Source organism: Giraffa tippelskirchi, chromosome 2 (genome assembly GCF_054371585.1).
Source record: "Giraffa tippelskirchi isolate mGirTip1 chromosome 2, T2T-mGirTip1v1.2.pri, whole genome shotgun sequence".
Taxonomy (NCBI): Eukaryota; Metazoa; Chordata; class Mammalia; order Artiodactyla; family Giraffidae; genus Giraffa; species Giraffa tippelskirchi.
The window spans coordinates 25829383-25855301 of NC_137276.1; the positions used below are offsets into that span (position 1 = coordinate 25829383).

General features: G+C 42.6%; 1 protein-coding gene across 1 annotated transcript in view; it reads right to left on the minus strand.

Annotated features, from left to right (window-relative positions):
- Window positions 1–25919, minus strand: part of CFAP58 (cilia and flagella associated protein 58) — a 108071-nt gene that overhangs the window by 38057 nt on the left and 44095 nt on the right. Inside the window, exons 12-16 of the mRNA XM_081543204.1 lie at window positions 25350–25496; window positions 18985–19125; window positions 17803–18026; window positions 13118–13229; window positions 11173–11277 (exon numbers count right to left, since the gene is read on the minus strand). Coding sequence (XP_081399330.1) covers window positions 11173–11277; window positions 13118–13229; window positions 17803–18026; window positions 18985–19125; window positions 25350–25496 — 729 coding nt within the window. The remainder of the gene's footprint in view (window positions 1–11172; window positions 11278–13117; window positions 13230–17802; window positions 18027–18984; window positions 19126–25349; window positions 25497–25919) is intronic.

Below are 25919 nucleotides of genomic sequence, written 5' to 3' on the forward strand. Positions count from 1 at the left end.
GCCTGCTGACCTCTGACACAGACACTGGAAGAGCAAGAGAGCTTCAGCAGAGGGGCAGGAGCTATCTAACATATGACAACCTGGCCCATCAGCAACAAGTGGCCCAAGTCTCAGGCTATGACCAATAAGATGAGCAATGCCCCCCTTTCCAGTCTTAGGGGGATGAGAGTGAGGAGGAAAAGGAGTCTTGGCAGGGGTTGGAGAAATGGGTGGGAAGTTGGGCAGAAGTCCCCTCTCATGGGTGTAGAAGGTATTCCCATGAGGAGAAAGAAGAGCCTCAGTATGTGCCACAGACTTACTGTCTGTCCGTTCTTTGCTAATGAAATCTCTGGAATCAGGCTTGCTTTGCTCTGGATTTCTGACATTTTTAAAATGCCTCAACCCTAACTCAATACTGAGATGAAACAGGGGCGAGGAGAAGGAAGCCAATCAAGACAGCCCCTTTCGAAAACTACTTGTTTCAAATCACATAACATGAACAAAACCCTTCCTGATCCAATCAAAGGTCTAGCCCACCAGTCAGCTGTGTATCTCGTTGGGCTGGCTGAAATCACAAGTGTTTCAGGTCCTTATGGTTGAAGGTATAAACTGGTTTTTAACCTCCATCTGCCTAATGGAGCCTACCAGAGCCAATCTCTTTTTAAGAAACTCCTAAAGCTTGCAGGACTCTAATGCTAGAGGAAGTTATTGCTGGCACATTTATAGAGAACCAGTGAGAGGGAATATGGAAAGGGCTACAATAATTGGGAACATTAAGTACACCTAGGCGAGTATGAAGAGACACGGTGAGAAACTTATTTACCTTAAATGAAGCTGAACACAATTTTCAGAAAAGCCCAAAACATCTGCATGTTAAAATCCTGCTCCCATAAAGGAGACCAGTGGGTCCTAGACAACCAGCACGATTGCCCTTTCTCTGAGGGCTGCCAATAATGGCAGAGGCATTTTCTGAGGACCCATAAAGCTTTCTGACCTTTAGTTTCTTGACCTGTTAAACGGGGTCATTGCAAAGCTTGAGAGATAAAGAAGTAGTTTCTGATTTTAGATTTCTTGGATCTGAATAAGTCCCCTCCCCAGATCTTGAAAGCATCATTTTGCATCTTCTTTTGCTAAGTTTTGACATGAAAATGAGAAAGACTAATAGGTAATGTAGTGTTTGCTCTGTGTCTGAGATTGTTCTAAATGTTTTACATATATGAGCATAATCTCCCTAGCAATGCTGTGAGATAGGCATGACTATCTCCACTTAACAAATGCAGAAACTGAATTAGTGTTTCTGAGCTGGTGGCAGGCTTGTGGGTAAAGAATTCACCGGCAATGCAGGAGACACAGGAGACACAGGCGACACAGGCTTGATCCCTGGATTGGGAAGATGCCCTGGAGGAGGAAATGGCAACCCACTCCAGTATTCTTGCCTGAAAAATCCCATAGACAGAGGAACCTGGTGGGCTACAGTCCAAGAGAGTCAGAAAGAGTAGGACACAACTGAGCAACTAAGCACACTCACACAAGCTGGCGGAGCCAAGATTCAAACTCCAGTCATCCAGTTCCAGGACCCACATGCTCGACAACCAGGAAACTGTCAGGAGCTCTTACCAATCATCTCATAAAGGAAAGGAATGCACAAAAATAAATATATACAAAGACTACCACTTCAAAAAATAACATCTTACATCTCCAAAGGCAAGAAAGAAGGCCATGGGAAAAACAGAGGTCCTCAAAACTGAAAAACAAAACTGACTTTATGCTAGACATTGTGCTCATTGACACATATTAAACAGCAGAGACATTACTCGGTTAACAAAGGTCTGTCTAGTCAAAGCTATGGTTTTTCCAGTAGTCATGTGTGGTTGTGAGAGTTGGACTATAAAGAAAGCTGAGCACTGAAGAATTAATACGTTTGAACTGTGGTGTTGGAGAAGGCTCTTGAGAGTCCCTTGGACAGCGAGGAGATCCAACCAGTCCATCCTAAAGGAAATCAGTCCTGAATATTCATTGGAAGGACTGATGCTGAAGCTGAAACTCCAATATTTTGGCCACCTGATGCGAAGAACTGACTCATTTGAAAAGACCCTGATGCTGGGAAAGATTGAAGGCAGGAGGAGAAGGGGATGACAGAGGATGAGATGGTTAGATGGCATCAATGACTCGATGGACATGAGTTTGAGTAAGCTCTGGGAGTTGGTGATGGACAGGGAAGCCTGGCGTGCTGCAGTCCATGGGGTCACAAAGAGTCAGACACGACTGAGCAACAGAACTGAACTGTGCTCATTGCATTACAGACCAAAGAATGTTTGGAAACATACAGATTTTCCCAATCCTCAGAGGAACATTTGGTAATGACTGAGACAGATACATGGAAGGCACTCTGAAAATGTGCCCACCAGACACTAATGGTTGCTGTGGTGGTCTGAATGGTTTCTGTGATGCCACCCTCTCCAAGCACTCACACTGAGGCTGTCTCAGATAAACCAAATGGACAGAGGTATATGGTGCCCGGTAGGCCACCCACATGGATGTGTGCACAGCATTAGCCTCCTGTGTTCTGAACAATCCATCTCCGATTGCTCTTTCCATCCTCTCTGACATGGAGCAGCATGTGCCAGACAGCAGGAATTCCCTGGGAAGTTCCAGGAAGAGGTGCCTGCAGCCCTCCAGGAGCACACTGGGAAAGAAGCCCCTGCCACCATTCCCAACATGTTAGATATTCTCTGGTGAGGATGGTGAGGCTCTGCAGGAGGTATTTCTCCCTCACTTCATTCATCTTCCCTTTGATGTTAGACCAGAGCAAAAGCCTACAGATGGGCTTCTAGTCAGTAGCTTCAGCTCACACTGTGCCTTTCAGTGTATCGGTCTCTCTAGGCAGGGAGTTCCTTCGACAATTTCAGCTCTGTTTGGGAAGGGTGCTCACTTAGCTATCCACTAACAGAGTGGGCAAGAATCATGGCTGGTGTCCGTCACACCACTGGCAACTGGGACATGATGTCAGAATTCACCTTCCACATCTTAAGACAGTTCATTAATAATTGAATGACTCCTTTGGAACTGGGGAGAGGGAGCAGTCACAGAAATGGGATGTTTAGTGGCTTTAGGAGGAGGTGTCATAGAACAGCGTTGAGAGGCTCAGTTCTCGATTCAAGTGATGGAAGTTTCTAGGAGGAGGCAGGAAATCCTTACTGTCAAGGGCTGGAGAGTAACTGCTATGGACTTTGTGGGCCATCTAGTCTGTGTTACAACTACTCTGTTCTGCTGTGGTAGCATAAAGGGAGTCATGGACAAGAGATGAGTGGATGAGCGTGGCTATGTGCCAAGAAAGCTGGATTTGTGGACACTGAAATTTTAATTTTGTATCATTTTTATATGTCACACAATAATCCAACAGGCATTCCACCCAGTATTGCCTGGGCAACCTTCAACCAGTGGGGGATGGCAGAGAATGGACAGCGCCAGCCTCTCTTCCTCTGACGGGGCGGTTCTGCAGCAGTTCCAGTGAGGTTCCTCAGAGGAACACCAGTGTCACCAGAACTCAGATGTCCACAGCGGTGACCAGCTCTCTCCCCTCTGAACTGGCTCTTCCTCCTCCCCTCCCTCACGCTCTGCTCCCTCCCTCCAGCTTCCTGGGACCACCCCCCAAACCACCAGAACCCTAGCCCTCATCTCAGTCTCTGATTAGGGGAGCCCAAACTGTGACCCCCGGCCACTTTAGAGCCTTGCTCAGAGTCGCACCGAGTCCTGTGCAGAATCACAGGACTTGTCACACTGCCCTGTGGTTACAGAACCAGGAGGGCCGTCAAGGCCAGGACCATATCTGTCTCATTTACCTTGGTACCCCAGGGCCCTGGCATGTTACCTGAGCGGATGCCTACCACCCATCTGCTGCCCACACATCAAGAGGGGCAGGAGGCAGCCCTTGGCTTCTTCGATTCAGAAAACACTTTTCTGTTTTCAAAAAGCTTGTAAAATGAAATTAAGGTAGAGTTATTAGCAGCAGGGGAAATGACATCTTAAGAAGACATCTTCTGTTAAGCCCACCTACAGCTGCCCCCACAAAACACACCCTGCCTTCTCTGTCTCTGGGCTCACCTCCTCCGAGGAGCCCAGCCTCACTCACTTCTGACCGTCCGTCACTGCACAACCTGCAGCCTCCCCCATCTCCTCCCTCCCTGGCCCCGCTTTCCCTTTTGATTCTCACGCTGTACATCTGTTAAGAAATCATAACAACGGACTAGATCAAAGAAACTGAAACAAGTAAAGCTGATCATGCTGCTGGTGCTCCTTTAAATCTCTTTCTCCCCCAGGCCTGGAAGCTAGAGGCTGCAAGCTAGCCTCCTATGGGTCAAGGGTGGTTGGTTAATATATTCCTGGGAGGCCTGGGCAATGTTCTTAAAGTTGCCAATATTTTAAACTCAGTACAGTGAACATAAAAATCCGTATATCTAACTATTCTTGGGAAAATTAAAGATTTGATGACTTGGGCCTGCAATCAGCTGGGGTGAGGTTAGCTGCGTCCTGGAGAGGGGACCCAAAGCCCCCTGTGTGCTGCAGGCCCCACCTCTCCCTTCTGACTCTACTTCTCAGGCCTCTTGTCAGTTGCTACTTATGATCATGATACACAAAGTTCACCTTGCTCTTTGTTACCTGTCTGGCCCTGAAGGTGAGGGTACCTGAGCTAAACACTTGGACAAAACAAGTCCCAGCTGCTATACATGTTCCTTGTGTTTCTAAGTGCCTCTGGCAAGGGATCAGAGCCTCCTACTCCAATGCTAGCAGGCCTTATGCCATTATTTGGAATCCCTTCTTGATGTGATGATGGTGCTGATGATGACGTAATGATACCCCAGTAACAGACAACAGTTACTCATGGCACATATGTCCACCTAATCCTGCAGATGCTTAAAAAAAAAAAAGAAAGAAAGAAATGATTACTACCGAGGGATTTGGAGATGAGAAACAAATGGAGCAAAAACAGAAAGGACAGGGCAGCAGAAGGCCTATCTCAGCGATGCTTGCATTGCCCTCACTTCCTTGAATGGGAGGGTGGCCTGGTGGGGAAAGAAAAAACAATCCTTCCCATCTGTGCTTTAGATTCCAGTTCTGGCAAGAATACAGACTTCTTACCACTGACGCTGTAAAGCCAAGTTCAAGAACCATGTCCACGTTCACACTGAACAAAGGGAGAAATCTGAGTACACCACATGAATTAGCCTGCCTCAGCACGCAAAAGCAGTTGTCATCAAGTTTATTGATTCATAAACCACAGTATATCCCAGGCTCCTGCAAAGTTAGAAGTTAATAACAAAAATGCAAAGGCAACAGGAAGAATAATTCCCGTAACCTCTTGTAGCTCAAATATAGAACTCAAATGACTGTGCCACACACTACTTACTAAAGAACCACTGTTCGTGCAGTATTTAATCAGTCACTAAACAAGTATTTGTGAGGGATGAAATAATCATTACAACAGATACAGGAACTGCTTTGCAAAGCTTATGGTCAAGCATGAAAGTCATTCAGCACACAGTTACAATTATCTCATTAGTTATAAGTGTGACAGTGGTAAGAAAGCGAAGTCAAATACCAAGAAACCTAACCTAGAGATCTAAGAGGGACCCCTGAGGAATGAGCATTCAAGCTCAGAGCTGGGCCTCCCAGGTGGCACTAGTGGTAAAGAACTTACCTGCCAGTACAGGAGACGTGAGTCGTGGGTTTGATCCCTGGGGTGGGATGATCCCCTAGAGGAGGGCATCACAACCCACTCCATGGCAACCTACTCCAAGATTCTTGCCTCGAGAATCCCATGGATAGAGGAGCCTAGAAGACTACGGTCCACAGGGTTACAAAGAGTCAGACATGACTGAAGCAACTTAGCACACACACACATGCTAAAAGGTGAATAGGAGTTGCCCAGGCAAAGAGCCTGTCCATCTTTATTGAGCACCTATTATGTTCCTGGTACTATATCAGACACTGGGGTTAGAAAGATGAATTAACAAGTGCCTTTCCTCAAAGAACTCACAGTCTATTGGGGGCAAATAGACTTCCTTTACATCTGCTGCCGGGACATGATAGGGGCTCTTCAGCACCCTGGAACAAATTAAAATCATTTAAAAAATGTTCTGATACTCAGAAGAATTCAACCAAAAATCTTCCTAATTGCAAAATGTTCTGTTGTGTATTCAGAGAACCTCTCTAATAATTTAATAAAACAGAAGAAATTGAGAAACTGTCAAACCCTGTGGAGCACCTGGGGTTTCACCAAGATAACAGGCTTGTTTTCTGCAGATGCTCAAGCTCTGGAAGAAAATTCACAGCAGGCCCAGGGCAGCCCAACCATACAAAAAAAAATAAAGTGAAATGAGGAACTGGACAGAGGGGAGTGAGGCAGGCTATTAAACTCTGGAGCCTTGGGAAAAAATGCTTGTTGGTTAATAATATTAATAAACATCACCATAATGATAATGATAACTAAACACTGTGATCAGTATTTACACTCAGTTCTGTGGGTGGGTCTCAGTTTGTGGATGAGAAAACTAGGGGTTAGAATAAATGAGAAATTTCTGTTTATGGCATTATGGCATACTAAATAATGCAAAAACTAAAGTCCACAAAGCATTAGACTTGGTCAACAAAACAACACATCCTTTCAACCACAAAATGGCAGATGCAAGTAGTTTGATCTTCAAGTGTCAAAATCAAAGGGTGCACTGCACATTAGAACAGTAAATTGATACTGCAGCTCTCCCATGGGGGGCTGACTGGGACAAGTGGCCAGACTTACTGAGCATGGGGCTTGGATTTGAATGGCCATAAGAGGATAAAAGATAAGGTGCTGAGCCTGCATGAAGTGGGCAGTTGGTACGGAGACTCCCCCACATATAGTTAGGGACTTAAAAGAGTTACACCCTCAGTGAAAAGAGACAACAGAAAGAAATTCATCCACTGGGACAGGAAGACCACAATGAAATCTAAGTATCTCTCCCAGGTTATGGGTGGGAAAAAATGGCTACCCTAAGAATTTGTATCCATGGGTCTTCAATCATAAGAGTTCAGAATTCTAATATATATTAACTAGATTACCCAAAGTGAGAATCTAATACAAAAAATTATCCCAAGTAAATGATATTTCCTAGAGCACCCAACAGAAACAACTGAAAGGACACCCCCTTAACCTGGACCATTCCCAAGTTCTATAAATAAAGTATTTCCAAAAATAAGTTCATAATCCAAAATCCAACACAAAAGGAAAAACTCCACCATGAACACCATGAATGAAAGTCATCAGTCACAGTAAACAATAGGTAAGAAAATCCCATGGACAGAGGAGCCTGGCAGGCTACAGTCCATAGGATCACAAAGAGTCAGACACAACTGAAGTGACAGTGTGCATGCAGCTTAAATGCATATATATTTGGAAATTTCAATTTGTACTTCTAATTACCATAGAAGAAATAGTAGATGTTTTAAATAGTGGATATTTTCTGCCATCCACAGATAGGGGATATTTTAAGACTTACTCTCAAAGGAAAAACTATTTAGGACTGAATGAAAATGAAAATGCCACTTTTCAAAACCTGTGGGAAGAAACTAAAGTTTTTAAAGGACATTTTGCAGCTGTAAATGCTTATTTACATTAGAAATATAGGCTGAACATTAATGAGCTGAGCACCAGCCTTAACAAGGTAGAAAAAGAACAGAATGAACCCAAAGTACGTAGATGGAAGTTAAAAAGTTAGAGCAGTCAATGAAGTATGAAACAAGCTTCCAATAGAGAAGTCTGGCAAAACACAAAATTGGTTCCTTTTCAAACTGACAAAGTGATAAGAACAGGAGAGGCCAGGCAATGAAGTGACAGGAAGCATGGGCGCTGGAGTTGATGGCCTTGTCTGAGTCCCTACTCTATCACTTACCAGCTACGTGGCCTCAGGCATGTGACTTGTGGCTGGCACTGGTGGAGCCACAGCACAAACCCTGGACCATGGACCCTGGTGCCCGTGCGCTAACTCATTATCCTTACAATAGCACCTCTGAGTCATGTATTCAGACAGGAGTATCTTCCTCCCATAATGAAACTGGGCATTATTATCTCCATTTAATCAACCCTAAAGGAAATCAACCCTGAATATTCATTGGAAGGACTGTTGCTGAAGCTGAAGCTCCAATAATTTGGCTGCCTGATGGGAAGAACTTACTCATTGGTAAGGACTCTGATGCTGGGAAATATTAAAAGCAAAAGAAGAAGAGGGTGGCAGAGGATGAGATGGCTGAATAGCATCACTGACTCAATGGACATGAATTTGAGCAGTAGCGGAGGACAGAGGAGCCTGGCATGATGCAGTCCATGGGGTCAGACACAAGTTAGCAATTGAACTACAACAACAAACAAATGAAGAAACCAAAATTTGGGGAATGTAAGCAATTCTCCTCAAGTCATGAAATATAAACTGTTAGCCAAGACCAGATTTTTCTGACTCCAAAGTCTGTCCTCTTAACTACCCGTGCTCATCTGTAAAAGGAGAGGAAGATCCCTGTTGGCCACTCACTGTGCACTCAGCTTCAGGGAAAATGTCTTTTCTAATGCAAAATGTAAAAGAAGAGGGCCAAGTACCGGTTGCTCATATAGAGAAGCGCCTACTTTCAGTAAAGATAACCCAGTGGTTAAGATTATGGGCTTTGGAATGATAAATAATAATAGGCAGTTTTTATGTCAAGCATAATGATAAACTCTTTCAATCCTCCTTTCAACATCCCTTTTATTTTTTACATTTTGCCAATTTTATTTCATCGATCCTCTATCTCCACATCCATGTGTCTCCCATCGCTTCTCCCTTCCCTTCATTTCTTTACTGGGAAATTCTAGAAGAAACCCCGGACTGTGTATCGTTTCATTTGTAAATACTTCAGTGCCTTTCTCATGTGAAAAAGGCTTTTTTTTTTTAACAAAACATAACCATAATAATCTTATTACACCTTATATAATCGACAGTAATTTCTTAATATCATCCAACACATATCCCACATTCAGATTTCATTGACTGCAGAGAAAACAATGAGCAGAGACACACACCTTGCATGAGGCCAGCCTGACGGAGGGCCCAGGTGAAGGAGGGAGCTACTGTGGCTGGTATGTGGTAAATGGTGACCCAGGACCTTGAAGTGCCACACTTTCCCCACGTTGGGGCTGGATGAGAGTGATGAAACCTGAGATGACGCCTGAGGGCAGGTAAAGTGAAGGGAAATAAACGAATTCTGTTGACACAATTACATGCTAGGTTCTGTGCTGCCCCCAGAGTGAAGCCATGCTCTTTCTTGCATTGGATTTCTCAGTTTTGCAGGGAGCTGTTGAAGTTCAATGGTTAAGCTCCTGGGAACAAGTAGCCTTATATCCTAGAATTATCTACCAAGTGCTGCTTAATTTTATTACAGGGGAGAACCACAGACTTCCTCCATACTGGGCTGCCCTCAGGCATCAGAGATAGGGGCTGGGAGCAAAGCTCAGGAGCTTTCTTCTTACTTCTGGGGAGTCAGGACAAGGAGCATTGCTGTGAGTGCATGAGACAGGGCAAGGCACAATGTCAGGGAGGGGTTCCTGAGCCATCAGTTTTTCTATGTGTGATTTAACATAGTAAAGGTTTATTTCTCATTCCTACAAAGCCCATTATAGGGTTGGGGTCTCTCCAGAACAGGTTTCTCTCCTCAATATAAGGGGCTTGACATTCCAGATTATTCTGATCTTGTGGCTCCTCTCTCTGTATGTGCTTAGGAGGCGGGAAAAGATAGCACTAGAGTCCTGTACCAACAAATCAATGCTTCAGCTAAGAAGTGAGATACCTGCTCACAACCCGCTGCTCAATACTATTAATATCTCAGGATCCTGTCTAACCGCAAGAAGCAAAAAAGTCTAACTACTCCCTTCTTACTCTTCACTGAGATACAAGCTCCATGATGATGTGCATTTTGTCTCCTTGTCCAGTACAATATCCTTAGATAGAAGAGTACCTGGGCATGTTATTAAATTGAATGAAGGGATGTAATGCCAGCAAGAAACACACCCTTATATCTCGGGAGAAGAGACAGAGTCCCAGGGGTGTAAGGGTGAGGGTGTTGGGTAAGATCTATGTGTACCGGAGCCGCAGAACCGGCTGTGCTTAAGGAATAATACTACTTGGTGCTGTTCATCTCAGGAAAGAAAATGAAATCCTGCCGAGAGCGCCAGACCAACAGCTCAGGTGGCTTTACGCCATAAACCACTGAAGCCGAGGCTCAAAGCAACTGAGCAAACCACCACCACGAGTGCTCTGTTCCTGGAAGGAACTGCAATGACCACAAATGCATCTCTGAGCCATCAGTCTTACACACCCTCAATATCCCAATAGCACCCTTTTTTCAGGTTCTAGTATTGTCCCATAACACAGATCAAGAACTTCAGGTGCACGTAAGTTAATTTCACACAGCTACAGATTTGCAAAAGCAGGATTACAAGCCAGGCCGCTTAACACCAGAGCTTGTATTCTTTATCCACATCAAACTCCTGGAGTCCAGCTTTCTCGTTCACTGATTGGGAATGGTCAACCTCACCATCTCCCCAGAACTGTGCAGAGGAATGGAGGATGAGGGGATAAAGCCACCAGCACAGTATCTGGCACAATGATGATAATGGTGATAATAGTGACAACTGGTACTTGCAAAGATACAGATACACAAAGATGTTACCACTGTTGATTGCTTCAGAATAACTTACTACATAAAGTCTTCAAAATGATACCTTTTCTTCCATTTCACTCTCACAAACCTTCAAGAGGACATTTGTGCTCTATGTGAAGGCTAGTTTTCAAAATCCAAGTCATGGCATTTCACATTATATGAAGATGTGAAGAAAAGCGTTTAAAAGAATCTAACAAAACTACAGAGAAGTTGGGGGGAGGGGAGCTCACATTACTCAATGCAGTAGATGTAGCTTTGACCTTAATTTTCTAGAATTCTTGAAATATTAGTGATGGCAGCATAAAAAACCAATTAATCAGGTTGTTTGTTCTCTGTATGTGAGTCCCTGTTGCCATCTACAGTTAAAAATGGGGCATGCAACGCTGCCAAATATCTAGCTCTAAAAACATAGTACTGGAGATGATGGTGCTAAGGAAACAGTTTGATGAGCACAGAAAATGGAAATGGTACCTGGAGGAGCAGCTCTTTTTCAACCACCTCTTCCGTCTTGCTGATGAGACGCTTCTGCAGTGTGTGTATTTTCTGTATCAGCTCAAAGGTACTGGGGTCACTGGCCTATTCAAGGGGAAAAAAATAAAGCAGTTGAGATTACCAGGTTCAGAGCCCTGAGGTCCCTACAGAAAATAATTATTGTTCTATTAAAATCTATTGAAAAGTTATAGACCCAATATAGACAAAGATCAGAAACAAGCCAAAACAAAACAAAATGCATTGCACAACAGATGAGACAGTCATCAAAACAGACTGATGTTTGGCTAGTATCGTCTCTGTCGTCCCTAGTAAGCCTGTAAGTGGAAAGCGAGTATGTTTATTCCACCAGGGGAAATAATCACAGCAGCAGTGATGGCAGCTCCTGGGCCTAATACCTGATTCTTTGCACCACCTGAACACTATGTTAAGTGCTTTTCACACATTATCAAATTTTAGTCACTTGACAGTCCTGTTAGACAGTATTATCTTCCCCTTTTACAGATAAGGCAACTGAGGCTCAGAGGAGGTCATTTACCCATGCTGATAAAGGTCAGAGCTGGATTCAAGCCCAGATATGCCTGGTTCTAAAGCCCGGGCTTCTTAATTACTATGCTCTGAGGTTTTCCCTACCATCATTTGTTTACATTGGAATGAGACAGGGTTCTCCTTTCATAATTGTCAACAAGAAGATTCATTATAGCCTATGATGGTGCAAGTTCCCAGGATGTGGAAGTCTACTAATTAGGACACGACCATGGCATTTAGCTTTCAAACAGCATTATCAATCCGTAAAGCTCTGATGCACCTTCAATAACTATCTGTGTACAATTCAAACAAGATCTACTGTTATACATTGATCATTTGTCCTCTAGACATTGAGCCAAAAGTTCACTTTCAACTATACTTACATTTGGAATTAATCTAGCAGCTAAATACTTTCAACTGCCTCCCAGAGTCTCTGTTTTCCAATTTTTTAAATAGAAATTGACATGGAATTGAAAACTTTAAAAGATCTGCTCGAAAACACATGGAATAAACTAATGTGACAGTAAATGAATTTACAGTTTTCATCTCTCTTCTCCAGACACATTCATGTTATTGTTAGTTTAGTAAACTACCCCACTCTTGGCATTTGAAGAGGAATAAATGAGGGTCCAAAAGGCAGGAGATATTCCACTGACTATAACTTTGCTTAAGAAATGCTAAGCAGTGCCAACTAATATCCATATTTTGCAAGTAGATTTGGCATACACATTCACTTGGCAAGACTGGACACTGTTAAAATTCAGGCCTCATGTTTACATAACAATTTATAATGCATTATCCTTAATGCTTTCTTCATTTAAAGGAAAAAATAAAAATGAAAAACAAAAACCTACTTGGCTGATTTTCTCCTTTTCCTTGCTCTTTCTTATATCACATACACCTATACTCCCAACACTCCAACTATTAACTTAGTCAAAGCCCCTTCTTGTACCCACCTTACTGGTTACCACTAGAGGAGATGGGCATCTTTTTACTGAATAAGCAGAGCTTCTCTGTTACTGCTATCTGCTGGTGGAAATGAATCTCAGGAGGTCATAAAATAAAATAAGAGGTTTATTATCCGTCATCTTCCAAAGGGACTTTGGCTGTGTCCCCAGATCCCAAAAGGAGGAGTCTGACGAACACAATACTAGTTCTTTGAAATGAGGGCAAGTTTAAAAGCCACACTTCCTTTTGGGAAATAAAAGGATGCAAAGGCTTTTAAAAACAAAACCCAAATCCGGAACAATCTCATTTACATTTGATCCAGTCTTTTACATTTTGGGTGACAACGGCACAGATTAAATAAAACTGTGCTTGTTACTGCACTTTAGGGAAGAAGACAAGTAGGGTAGAGAGAGATTTGAGGGGGTGGGAGGAAGGCTCTCCCGAAGGTTACCTCGAGCTTCCTCCATCTGTGCACGTTCATGGGGTTCTCCAGTTCCTCCTCCAGGGCTCGGCATCTCGTCCTCTCCTTCAGGAACTCTCTTTGCGTGTGAAAAAGCTCCTGTCTAAATAAGTCAAACTTTCTTTAGCAAACAAATTCTCTGCCAAGTATTTGAGTATCCTTTCTTTACATGGTCTCATGCATGCTACATCTTACAGAAAAAGGATTAGGGGAGACTTCGGGAACACTGAGACCAGCCGCCTAAGGCAAGACACAGGTGATACCAATTCTTGCAGAGGGAAAACTTCAGCTTTAGCTTTGAGGGAAAAAAAAAAAAAGTACCAGGAACTGATTCTTGATACCCAGAGAATTTTAGAAGTGTACGGAAAGAACAGGGAAAGGGTAATTCATGAGAATTTCAATATAGTGTTCCATGTTTCTAAATGTCTTCTACAGTAGCAGCGAGAGGACAAGCTATGTTCCACCATGAGGTATGGCCAAGCAATGCAAGCAACTGAGGCTCAGGTGAAACCTGACATCCATTAACACAGTGCATCACCACCCTGGCAACATACTGGAATCACCTGGGGAGACAGGTGCCTTTGCCTGGACCAACCCCCAAAGGAGTTCCACTTGAACTGATCTAGCATTAGCTTGGGTTTCACAGATTTTAAAGTTCTGCTGGTAATTCTAATGTGCAGCCAGTACTGAAAAATACTGAATTAGAAGTGATTGTTTGTCTCATGTTCCGCAGCTACACAGGTGACTGAAAAAGTCCCAAAGAACTAGCTCTGGCTCAAATACACTTCTCAAATCTCTAGTTAATAGGTAACCAGAGTCTACAACCATCTACTGGCTGCCAGTCTATTGAACGACAAGTTTTTGTTGGGAGGCAGAGCAGAAGCAAGCACTCAGGTTGACATGGGCGAGAAGGATATTATTATCTGTTCTTGTCTGCTGCAAGTGTGTAGATTACTAATACCAAGCCATCTCTTTTACTTAATTGTTTCATTTAAACCAATAATACAACTTCCCCTCATTAGCAAGACAAACCATTAGAATTAACTGCACGATGCTCACTCAAAAGGGAGCTCAGAACAAGCTGCTCGGAATTAAAAGCATATTTTTAACACTACTATTTTCTAGAGTGTCAACCACAGAGAAGGGCAACGGTATTGGGTACTGTGATTGATGATTTCTTTTGCACTAGACTCTGTGCTAGGCACATTACATTTTTGTGTTTAATTTTAACAAATTCAGATAATCACAATGGTGTGATCACTCACCTAGAGCCAGACATCCTGGAATGTGAAGTCAAGTGGGCCTTAGAAAGCATCACTACGAACAAAACTAGTGGAGGTGATGGAATTCCAGTTGAGCTATTTCAAATCCTCAAAGATGATGCTGTGAAAGTGCTGCACTCAATATGCCAGCAAATTTGGAAAACTCAGCAGTGGCCACAGGACTGGAAAAGGTCAGTTTTCATCCCAGTTCCAAAGAAAGGCAATGCCAAAGAATGCTCAAACTACCACACAACTGCACTCATCTCACACGCTAGTAAAGTAATGCTCAAAATTCTCCAAGCCAAGCTTCAGCAATAGGTGAATCATGAACTTCCAGATGTTCAAGCTGGTTTTAGAAAAGGCAGAGGAACCAGAGACCAAATTGCCAACATCTGCTGGATCATCAAAAAAGCAAGAGAGTTCCAGAAAAACATCTACTTCTGCTTTATTGACTATGCCAAAGCCTTTGACTGTGTGGATCACAAGAAACTGTGGAAAATTCTGAAAGAGATGGGAATACCAGACCACCTGACCTGCCTCTTGAGAAACCTGTATGCAGGTCAGGAAGCGACAGTTAGAACTGGACAAGGAACAACAGACTGGTTCCAAATAGGAAAAGCAGTACGTCAAGGCTGTATATTGTCACCCTGCTTATTAACTTATACGCAGAGTACATCATGAGAAACCCTGGGCTGGAGGAAGCACAAGCTGGAATCAAGATTGCCGGGAGAAATATCAATAACCTCAGATATGCAGATGACACCACCCTTATGGCAGAAAATGAAGAAGAACTAAAAGGCGTCTTGATGAAAGTAAGAGAGGAGAGTGAAAAAGTTAAAGCTCAACATTCAGAAAACTAAGATCATGGCATCTGGTCCCATCACTTCATGGCAAATAGATGGGGAAACAGTGGAGAAACAGTGTCAGACTTTATTTTGGGCGGCTCCAAAATCACTGCAGATGGTGATTGCAGCCATGAAATTAAAAGACGCTTACTCCTTGGAAGGAAAGTTATGACCTACCTAGACAGCATATTAAAAAGCAGAGACATTACTTTGCCAACAAAGGCCCATCTAGTCAAGGCTATGGTTTTTCCAGTAGTCATGTATGTATGTGAGAGTTGGACGGTGAAGAAAGCTGAGCGCCAAAGAATTGATGCTTTTGAACTGTGGTGTTGGAGAAGACTCTTGAGAGTCCCTTGGACTGCAAGGAGATCTAACCAGTCCATCCTAAAGGAGATCAGCCCTGGGTGTTCATTGAAAGGACTGATGTTGAAGCTGAAACTCCGATACTTTGGCCACCTCATGCTAAGAGTTGACTCATTGGAAGAGACCCTGATGCTGGGAAGGATTGGGGGCAGGAGGAGAAGGGTACTACAGAGGATGAGATGGCTGGATGGCATCACCGACTCGATGGACATGAGTTTGGGTAGACTCTGGGAGTTGGTGATGGAGAGGGAGGCCTGGTGTGCTGCAATTCATGGGGTTGCAAAGAGTCGGACACGACTCTTTGAGCGACTGAACTGGACTGAACTGAAAGCTCAAATAAGTTGTGATTTGCCCAAGGTCACACAGCTTGTAGGTGGCAAGTCATAGATTGGAATTCATGCCTGCTTGCCTCCAATATCTTTATTAAGTTTATTAAATTCCTTTATAAGGAATTCCTAGATGGCTCAAGGGTAAAGAATCTGCCTGCCAATGCAGGAGAAGCAGGAAATTCGGGTTCTATCTGTGGGTCGGAAAGATCCCCTGGAGGAGGAAATGCAACTCACTTCAGTATTCTTGCCTGGAAAATCCCATGGACAGAGAAGCCTGGCGGTTTACAGTCCAAGGGGTTGCAAAGAGTCGAACACGACTGAGTGGCTGAACATACACCTTCCACTATAAAGATAAAATCTAGTATCAACAAAGTGAGAATGGGTAGAATTTGGTGCTTTGCATATGTAATAAAAATAACACTTGGCTGGCAAGTTTGTGTTAATCACTCAGTCGTGTCCAACTCTTTGGGACCCCATGGACAGTAGCTCACCAGGCTCTCCTGTCCATGAAATTCTCCAGGCAAGAATACTGGAGTGGGTTGCCATTCATTTCTCCAGGGGATCTTCCAGACCCAGGGATCGAACCCAGGTCTCTTGCATTGCAGGCAGATTCTTTATCAACTAAGCTGCCAGGCAAGTTTAGTGATGGTCCTGGATATCACTCAATCACATCTTAGAGTAAATCCAATTGCCTCCAAAATGTCAGTGGTGGTATCTCTGGATAGGAGACTTAAGAGTGATTTTCTAATCCCTTCTTTACATTTTTTCTGCATGCCCCACAATTTTCTACAATGAATTTGTATTACTTTCATCGTCTGAAATATGAGCAACTCTTTAAAAAAGAGAGTATTGATCTATCCTTGATGGTGGCAACTTCCTTTGTTATTCCCAAACATATTCACTGCGTCTAAATATCAAAACCATCTAATTCAATTAATTTAAGAAGCAGATCCAGACTGTGTCCTTGTCCCAAGATGGCCAAGGATACTGTTCATCTACAAGTCTGTGGAGGATAAGATGGTTACTGAGAAAACACCAGACCTATTATTTGGTTTCCTGCAATTGCCCATATAAAACATGGTGATGCTTTCCCGAAGGGAAAGTAGATCTTGTATAATGTAAGATTTAAAGCAAGAAGAAGGCGCACTAAGCTCAAGTGAAGGCTGCCGAAGATAAATCAAGAGTGAGATGTAAAATTTGGCTGCCTTCTAAGGAAACAGAGTTTTCAAACAGTGATAAAATTAAAATTTCCCCCTCTTTTCATTCTGTGTGTAATTCCAAGAAAAAGATGTGCAAATGTTACCAGATTCAATTTAAATATTGATGTTCTGTCTCTTGCATACTGCCTTATTAAAGAAATTCTAAAGAGCTCATTGGGGGAATTTTTTTCTGAATTGTAACTACTTTGTGGTTATGATTTAACTGAAATTTCTTTCACTAAATCTGGAATAAAGTTTTCAAAAAACACTTTTGCACTTACTTATGTTCCTCTGAAAGGAAATGAATTCATTTTTTGTGACATAGAACAGACATGATTTAGATTATGGGTTATGAAAAAGTTGTTCTCATTATTTGCTAATCATTTCAACATAAAAAATTATTTTTATGCAACCAGGAAAAGACTTTCAATGACCGGGACTACCCTGATGGTCCAGTGGTTATAACTCAGGGGACCAATGCAGGGGACCCAGGTTTGATCACTGGTCAAGGAACTAGATCCCATGTGCTGTAACTAAGACCCAGCGAAGATATTTATTTAAAAAAACAATTATCTTTTTTTAAAAAAGACCTTCGGTGACCAATGGGAGGAACATAAGGCCCTTAGGAGGTCCCCACAGGCTGCTATGCGCTCCCCTCCGAGGGGGATCTTCCATTACCTGAGTTCATCGACATTAGCCACACTCCTGGCAAGAATCCCTTTCTCCCGGCGAAGCTTCTTGATCTCAAGTTTGAGGATTCTCATGTCCTCCAACCTCTGGTTATACTGGCTTTCGCCTTTATTCAGCACAGACTGCTGGATCTTGATCTTCTCGTACAGCAAAGCCAACTCATCATTGCGCCGGACTAGCTGTGACCCAAGGATGTCTCTCTCGCTGATGACCTAGAAAGGTAGGGCAGGGCATGGCCACTGGGGGACAAAATGTCCTACATTTCATTACAGCAGCAGCATTCAGAGAATCAATGAACACCCATCCAATGACCACATGTGCTAGGCACTCAGTAGGTGAGGCACTGAAAATAGCCTGCTAGACAGCCAATACTGGACTCCTCCCACAAGAGTTGGCAGTCTTGCTGAAAATAGTACAACAAATTATATTATTAATAGTAAGAGTCCATGGCCCATGGGTTTTTTCCAACATATTACTGTATGTGTTTAAATCTGAACGTCTTTAGGGTGGGCAAGCTCTTGCCAAGTTCTACCACTCCTTACTGTCTTGCACCACACACTTCAATGGTGGTGCAGATGGTAAAGAATCTGCCTGCAGTGCAGGAGACCTGGGTTCAACTCCTGAGTCAGGAAGATCCCCTAGAGAAGTGACTGACTACCCACTCTAGTACTCTTGCCTGGAGAATTCCATGGGGAGAGCTCTGGCAGGCTACAGTCCATGGAGTCGCAAAGAGTCGGACATGACTAGTAACTAACACTTTCACTTTCACTGTCTTGCACAAGCCAATGTCTCTTTTTTTAACCTGCTAGATCTCTGAAAGCATTTAAGTTTCTAACCTCCAAAATTATGTAATTATTCATTGTAATTATATGCAACAGTGATATTATGCTAGAATGTAAACCTCCTAAGGGCAGGGTAACTTATTTTCTTGTTGGTCAGTGCCCAGAGCCTAAAGGAGTGGGTGACACACAGGAAGTGCTTGTAAAGAGGAGCAGAATAAATGAATGGATATTTCATAATTAATCAACAGGAAGTGGGCCTCTGGGGCTGTTCTTCTGAGAGACTCAATGGAAGAGCTCAGAAAAGAATGAGGTTTTGTGAGGAGCTGAATCAAACAATTGTGTCTGCTGATAGAGTCTGCAGGTCTGGGGAGGTGTGGTCTCTTCCTACCTGGTCCAACTCCTTCTTCTGTCTCAGCCTCTCCCCATCAGCCTCTGCTATAATTCGCAGGAGTTTTCTCTCCTCGGCTTCCTGCTTCTCAATGAAGTGTTTGGTCTCCAGGGCTTGTTGTCTCAGCTTCTGCAGCTCGGCCTGACAACGAGTGAAAGATACAGACCGATTTCACTCTGTAACAGCACAAACCAGGTCGGCAGGGCCCAGGTTTAGATGGATAGTGTGCTTCTTATACTTCCCTGTGATGTCTCGTTTAGCATGGTTTGATCACCCTCGCAAGCAAAGAAAGCTTCACACACACACACACATACACACACACACACACACACACACAAGGCCTGTAAAGAAATAACGATGCACATTACAGTGATCATGTTTATTCTATGAGTTTTGCCCTTGAGGGATTTCCATCATTTTTCTATATCAGTATAGCAGGAACCTCATTGGTATTCAACAGCAGTTCTCTTACCAGCTAAACATGAGGAGAATCCACAAATAGTACAGAGAAGGATGTGAGGGGTGAGCATGGTTGGGGAGGGACTGGGTGGGGTATATCTGTATGTATCAGCTCCTATAACAATCCTAATATCATCAGCATATCAGCTGCAGAGATAAAGTCTATTATAAGCAAAATGTAAATTAATAAAGATAACAATCAAACGACTGTCTTATAAAACATCCTGATGAAACAGAAGAGATGTTATAGTATAAAAAGATATATAGATCCTACTCCTAAGACGATTCCAATCTAGATGAGAAGATGAGATATACAAGTATTATGCAAATATTAACAAGTCCAGGCAATAATGTTTCAGGATCTTTTCTGTCACACAGACAGTGAGTTGATGCCACAGGAGGTCAGAGGACTGCAGCTGTTAGGAAGGCTTCCTGGGAGAACTCAGATCTTGAGGCTCTTGAGGCTACATGGAAATCCTAAGAGAAGCAAGGAAAGGACGCTTTGACTGGTTAAGTTTCAGAAGGAAAATTCCTCACATCACAGGACACATTTGCTCCAAATCCATAAGTATATTTGTGGCTTACAACACCCCTGGCATGATATTAAGTATTGTGCCTAGCTACCTTTATCCCAATTTCACAAATGCAATCAGAGACAAAGAAGAGCAAAACAACCTGCTCAAGGTCACCCAGCTGATAAGAAGCAGAGTTGAGATTCCAATCTAGAGTTTTTCATTCCAGAGTTTCTGTTCCCTTTGCTATCACCATACAATAGTTCCAAGTCAAATACAGGAGATGAGTAAGACGTGAGGGATTTACCACCCACTGGAGATGACAGATATAACCAACCACGCTACAGTATGGAAATGCTCTCTACTGTGTGAAGAAGTACAGGGCAGAGTTCCTAGTTCTTCCCGGGGGTTTAGAGAGAAAAAGAAGTCTGGGCTTTGGCAGTTGACAGTTATTTCTAAAAGGGAGATGTACGTGCTGGGGGAGAGCAGTCAGTGGTCAGGCTCACGTGAACAGAGGCATGCAAACTATAAGGCACCTGGTGTGTTTACCAGATGGCAAAACATCCAATGTGGCTGAGTTGGAGTAGTAGGTAGGGAACAGCAGGAAGTAAGCCTGGTAAAACAGCTGAGACAACCTGAGAAGGATCTTGTACGCCATGGGCTATTGAGAGTACGCAGTGGGGAGCCAGAGAGTTAATCATATTAGAGGAAAGAAGAATACAGCTTTGAGGTTCCATGCCCATATAAGGACAGGTGGGATCACAGCCAGATTCAGCACAAGAAGGAAAGATGAAGGAAGAACTCTGCTTTCACTCACACCTGAAATCACAAGGGAGAGGACAAGACAATTTTAAGCCTCCAACTTTTAAATGGCCTGCAGGTCAACGTGTGAAAATGAAAAACTAGTAACTTTTTCCTTCAAGGAAGAATTGGGTTCCCCCACCTCCACCCACCCAGAAATGTCACAAAAGGGATGACAGAAAACCAAATATTTGCAAGCGAGTGCCTATGAACCAACCCAACTCTAGTTTCCACCTGCCTCTAATCCATGAAGACCAAGAGTCATTAATCCCATAGCTCAAATTTATCCAAACAGTACAAGACGCCGCACACCTAGCAATAGACCTGTAACGTCACAAACTAAATGCAGCTAGCTACTATAAAACATAGGGTTTCCTTTATGACATTTTGTTTGCTCATTCATGAAACATATTTTGGTCCAGGGATAAGCAAAGGGAAACACTTGGTGAGGAAAGATCTGGTCTGGTATTTCATTTACCACTTTGGGGGACTGCCTGTTAGGAAAGCGAGTCAAGAACCAGCCTTTCTATTTCCATAATCATTTAAGGTGACGGCGAAGACAGCAGTAAAATACCTGTTTGGCTCATGCTTTCTTTAATAAAACTTTTATTTTCCCAGATGTGCAATACTCACTTCCCTGTTCCTAAGTGCCGAGAGCGGATCAGAATCCATCAGCAGAACAAAATGAAGCCGCTGTTATATTAAAATGCAATCAATGGTGTGTAAAAGTATCTGTCTGAAATGTAAAACCATTCATGTGTTTGGCACTGCTCAGTGCTTTTTTCCTAATATATCAAAATTCTGAGTGGTCTCCTTATGTCATAAATTTATGGACTGTAAACAAGATGTGGCATTAGACATTGGCAGCAAATGTTAACATCAACAAAACACCTTAGGTCTAATGCATTTAGCAGTTGTAAATCTGAGCTGTCTCATCCAGGAAAGATGGTAACAACTACTGTGCACCCACAAGCTCATCAAGCAACATTCTAGATGGGACCCGAGGCATAAAGTTGTAATCCGATGGCAGGACAAGCTCTTCTCACTACCTCTACAATTATACAGTTTTGTGATAGGTGTTCATGGCGTATGTATCACCCAATCTGGCTGCGGGCATAAATCATATGTCAAGAACCATACTTGGGAACTTCTCTGGTGGTCCAGTGGTTAAGAATCAGCCTGCCAACACAGGGGACACAGGTTTGATCCCTGGTCTGGGAAGATTCCACATGCTGCAGGGCAACTAAGCCCATGGACAGCAACTATTGAGGACGTGTTCTAGAGCCCGGGAGCCATAGCTATGGAAGCCTGCACACCCCAGAGCCTATGTTCAATAAGAGAAGCCACTGCAGTAAGAAGCCTTTGTACCACAATGAAGAGTAGCCCCCACGCACAGCAACTAGAGGGTAGCCCCTGCTCGCCACAACTAGACAAAGCCCTGTGCAGCAAGAAGACCCAGTGCAGCCAAAAATAAATAAATAAAATTTTCTAAAAAACAAGCATACTTGAGGGAGTTTGACCCCTTCATACAGGATCCCAACATTCACTGGGTTTCACAGAAACCATCTGTTTATATCCTGCAAAATAAATAGGACCACCTTAAGTCTTCTAACCACGAGAATAACTAGGCTTTCTCTCTCTCTCTCCCTCCCCCTCCCTCCAACAGTTCCCGTCCAAGTTGCTCTAGAGAGTCCTCTGAGTACAAGGATATGGTGCCCTGAAGCCAGTTGCTAATGTGACGCTGAGCTCTGGACACAGAGAATTTGCTGCTGAATTATTCACCAAGAATCAAAGTGCTGTCAGATTGATGTGGGATGATGGGGTGGTGATGAACAGAATTGAGAGCTTGTTAGGACTAGAAGGCAGACACTCCACATGAGACGGCCCCTTTAGTGCTGGTGAAACAAGACGGGGATAGAATGGGCAGATGAACACAGATGCAGCAACATCTACAAAGAACTATTGACATCCTGTCATAACCATCATGTGCTGATAATGTCTAGAATCCTGAGGAGTCCGTAGAGCCTGGCAGCAACTGAGAAAGAAACATGGAAAAAGCAAGACTTTTCTATTGGGGGGGATGAATGAGGATGGGGATGATCTCTTACGGACAATTGTTTGTCTTGGGCTTGGAGAAGCAATAAATTGGGTTGTCCTGTCAAAAAGCATCTCACTGTCTACCAAATAGGCTAGGGCTTGCCCTTCCGGGAGGGATTATGTACCAACGTAGCTTTGTATAACTCACTATAATAAGCTACATGTCTCTCATGGAGCAAAGTTACTAAAAAAAACAATCTGCCCTTTCCTCCAGAGTTTTGGTTTGCAAAGCTCAGATGCATGAAATTCAGAGACCTCTGTAAGCGTGATTCATCTTTGAGGCTAAAAAAGTCAAAAGGCTGAAACTCAACATTTGAGCTGTCATATTTTTCTAAAGGATGTCAAATGGGCTTAATGATAGGCCAAAATTATCCAGTCGAGGCACCATTGCAAGTCACCGTTGGATAACCTCAAATAATAAATCAAGGAGGCAGCCTTTTTTCTGTTCCTAATTCTTGCCTTAATGGGAAAAGCTGAGGAAAAAGCATCCTAGTTTCACAGTAAGTCCAAAGCAGTCATCTTCCTATAATCGATGACACAAAGCTATCCAAACCTAGGATTCACCATTTGGAGCAGACTTTCTAGAGCAGAAGCTCTTTAATCATCTCCCTTAGTCACCAGCTGCCAACTCTGCTGGCACAGGACCAAAGAAACAGAAACTTTATTTTATTATGATTAAAATAATATAAAGTTTATGATTTAAACTTTATTTTATTATGAACTTTATTCCTTTATTTTATTATGATGCTTCTTGGGAGCTATATGTATAGACGTCTAATGATGGAGGGTATAATTAAAACAAATATTAACCAAAGTCAAACTAAGGAATCAGGAATAATTCCTTTTTGCATAGGACATTGCTTATTCTAAAGCAGGACTTTGTCTTCCTTGGACCCCATTATGCAGCAACAATTAATCTTTTGATTAATTATTATTGTTCCATTCCTTGGAAAGTAAGAGATGAGGATCAATGTCATCCCCTGAAAGGTAGAGATGATGTACCAAATCCAGTTACACTGAAGCCTTGCTAACATGGGTCCATGAGGCCTGTGAATAAAGCAGTGTTTGCAATAAGATTCTTCTGATTCAGCCAATGATAAATAAACACCATCACACCATAGACTTCCAGGGTGGAACAAACAACCTCTTATAAAACTATTAATATGCTTTCAAACAAAGAGAATAAGGGCAAAGATGCAAGGTATTTTCAAATTTTAGAATATATAGTTATGTTTCTTTATATGTAAATAAATTTTAGTACAGAATTTTCTGTTTTTTTCTATCATGAGCTGGAGTGAGGAGATGAAAGTCTTAGGTAAATATATCAATTACCATATCTTTATTGTAAAGGCACTTTCACTCATTTTAATTTTTCTCCATCCTCATGTACCTTAACTTAATTTAATGTAGTAGTTCTATTTCCATGAAGACCTATCATTAAGTTGACAAAAAACTATTATTAAACTGAGATTGCGTATTTCAATCTATAGCGTCATAGAATCAAGGAAATTTGACATGAAATTTGTCCAACACTGCATATTCATTTTCAAGATAGGAACTCTCTTTGAAGATAATCATGTGCAGAAATTCAGTCTTTCACTGGCTGTAGAAGTTTCTGCAAATGGCTCATAAACATACACATTACAAAAAATAAAAGTGGCACTATTCTCTTAGAAGTTTCTTTTTTAATTCTTTGGTCAAATGAATTAGAAGGGAAATCTACTGGATTGGATAGGAAAAGGTAAAAAGATTAGGTTTAGTGAATATGTATAGTAAAATGTATTTAATTCAAAGTTTTGATCCAGTATAATTATTTGGCATATACTTGGGGGACAAGTCTTTATGTTGTATTAGTAGACTGAAAATGTCCTAAAGTCATAGATTTAAAAGGATATATCTTAGCAATATGTGAAGACAAAGGTGGTTCCCTAGAGGAGTGGCTACAAAGTTCTTAGACTCACAGAAGTAAGGTGATCCATGAACCCAGTTGAGGGCCAAACAAGTAAGGACAAAGTCTGACACCTGGTAGACAATGATGTAGCAAGCAGAAAAGGCACGTGCACATGAAGTAAATAAGTATCAAGGCAGCGGCACAAAGGATTCTGCCAGCATTGTCTCATAGAAGCCCCAGGAGGAGTTTGGGAGGGCTGAGTGCAGGCAAACGGCTGGACTTGGGTTGTAAATGCAAAGAGATCGTAGTGAGCCTGAAAGTTCCAGGACTTCCTGGGCAGTGCTGACCTGCTAAGTTCTCTTCCACTGATGCCATGAGAACCAGCACAGGTAATCTAGGAGCTCAGCATCTCCACTGGCCCCTTCCCATTCTAGCTGGGAGCACTCCCTATAGGGAAGACTGACCTCAAGATGGTGGAGTTCATCCTCCTGGTGCTTTGGTTGTTCTCCTTGCTCCCCCAGCTACCCTCACTGAGCACGGAGCCTGGCTCCAGTGGGTCTAATGGATTGACAATTGGTCCATCGCCTTTATTATAAGGTCTGTACCTTCAACGTTTCCTTCTCCTTTTCTATGCGCTGCTGTTCCAGATGTAGTTTCACAAGTGCTGACTCCTTGGCTGAGATTTCTTCTTTCAATTGATCTACCTGATGGGTCATAATCTTTAATTTTCTCTTCATTTCTGTTATTTCATCCTAACAAGATGAAAGGAGATATGTTTGAAAGTGAATTAAATAGACATCATCCACTATGGAAGTTCAATACACAGTCAAGAGCTTTTAAGGGAGATTCATTTAAAACAATGATTTCCTGATCGATTACAACTGGGTATCTTTGTATCTTGTGCCCATAGACCTCAAAGTATTTCATAGCATTAACTCTCCAAATATTTTCATGAGATAGATGTAAAAATACATAATGAATATGCCATACACATACACACATGCACATACTTTACTCCTCACTGTATAAGAAACGGATTGGAATCACAGCAAACATTTTTAACTAAAAAATTACAAAGCAAAACTCTGCACTTAAATGATAAGAGTATGCTGCTCCCCTCTGAGTCATGATAGCTATTGCAATTTTAAAAATGAGAAACAGGAGAATGGCAATTC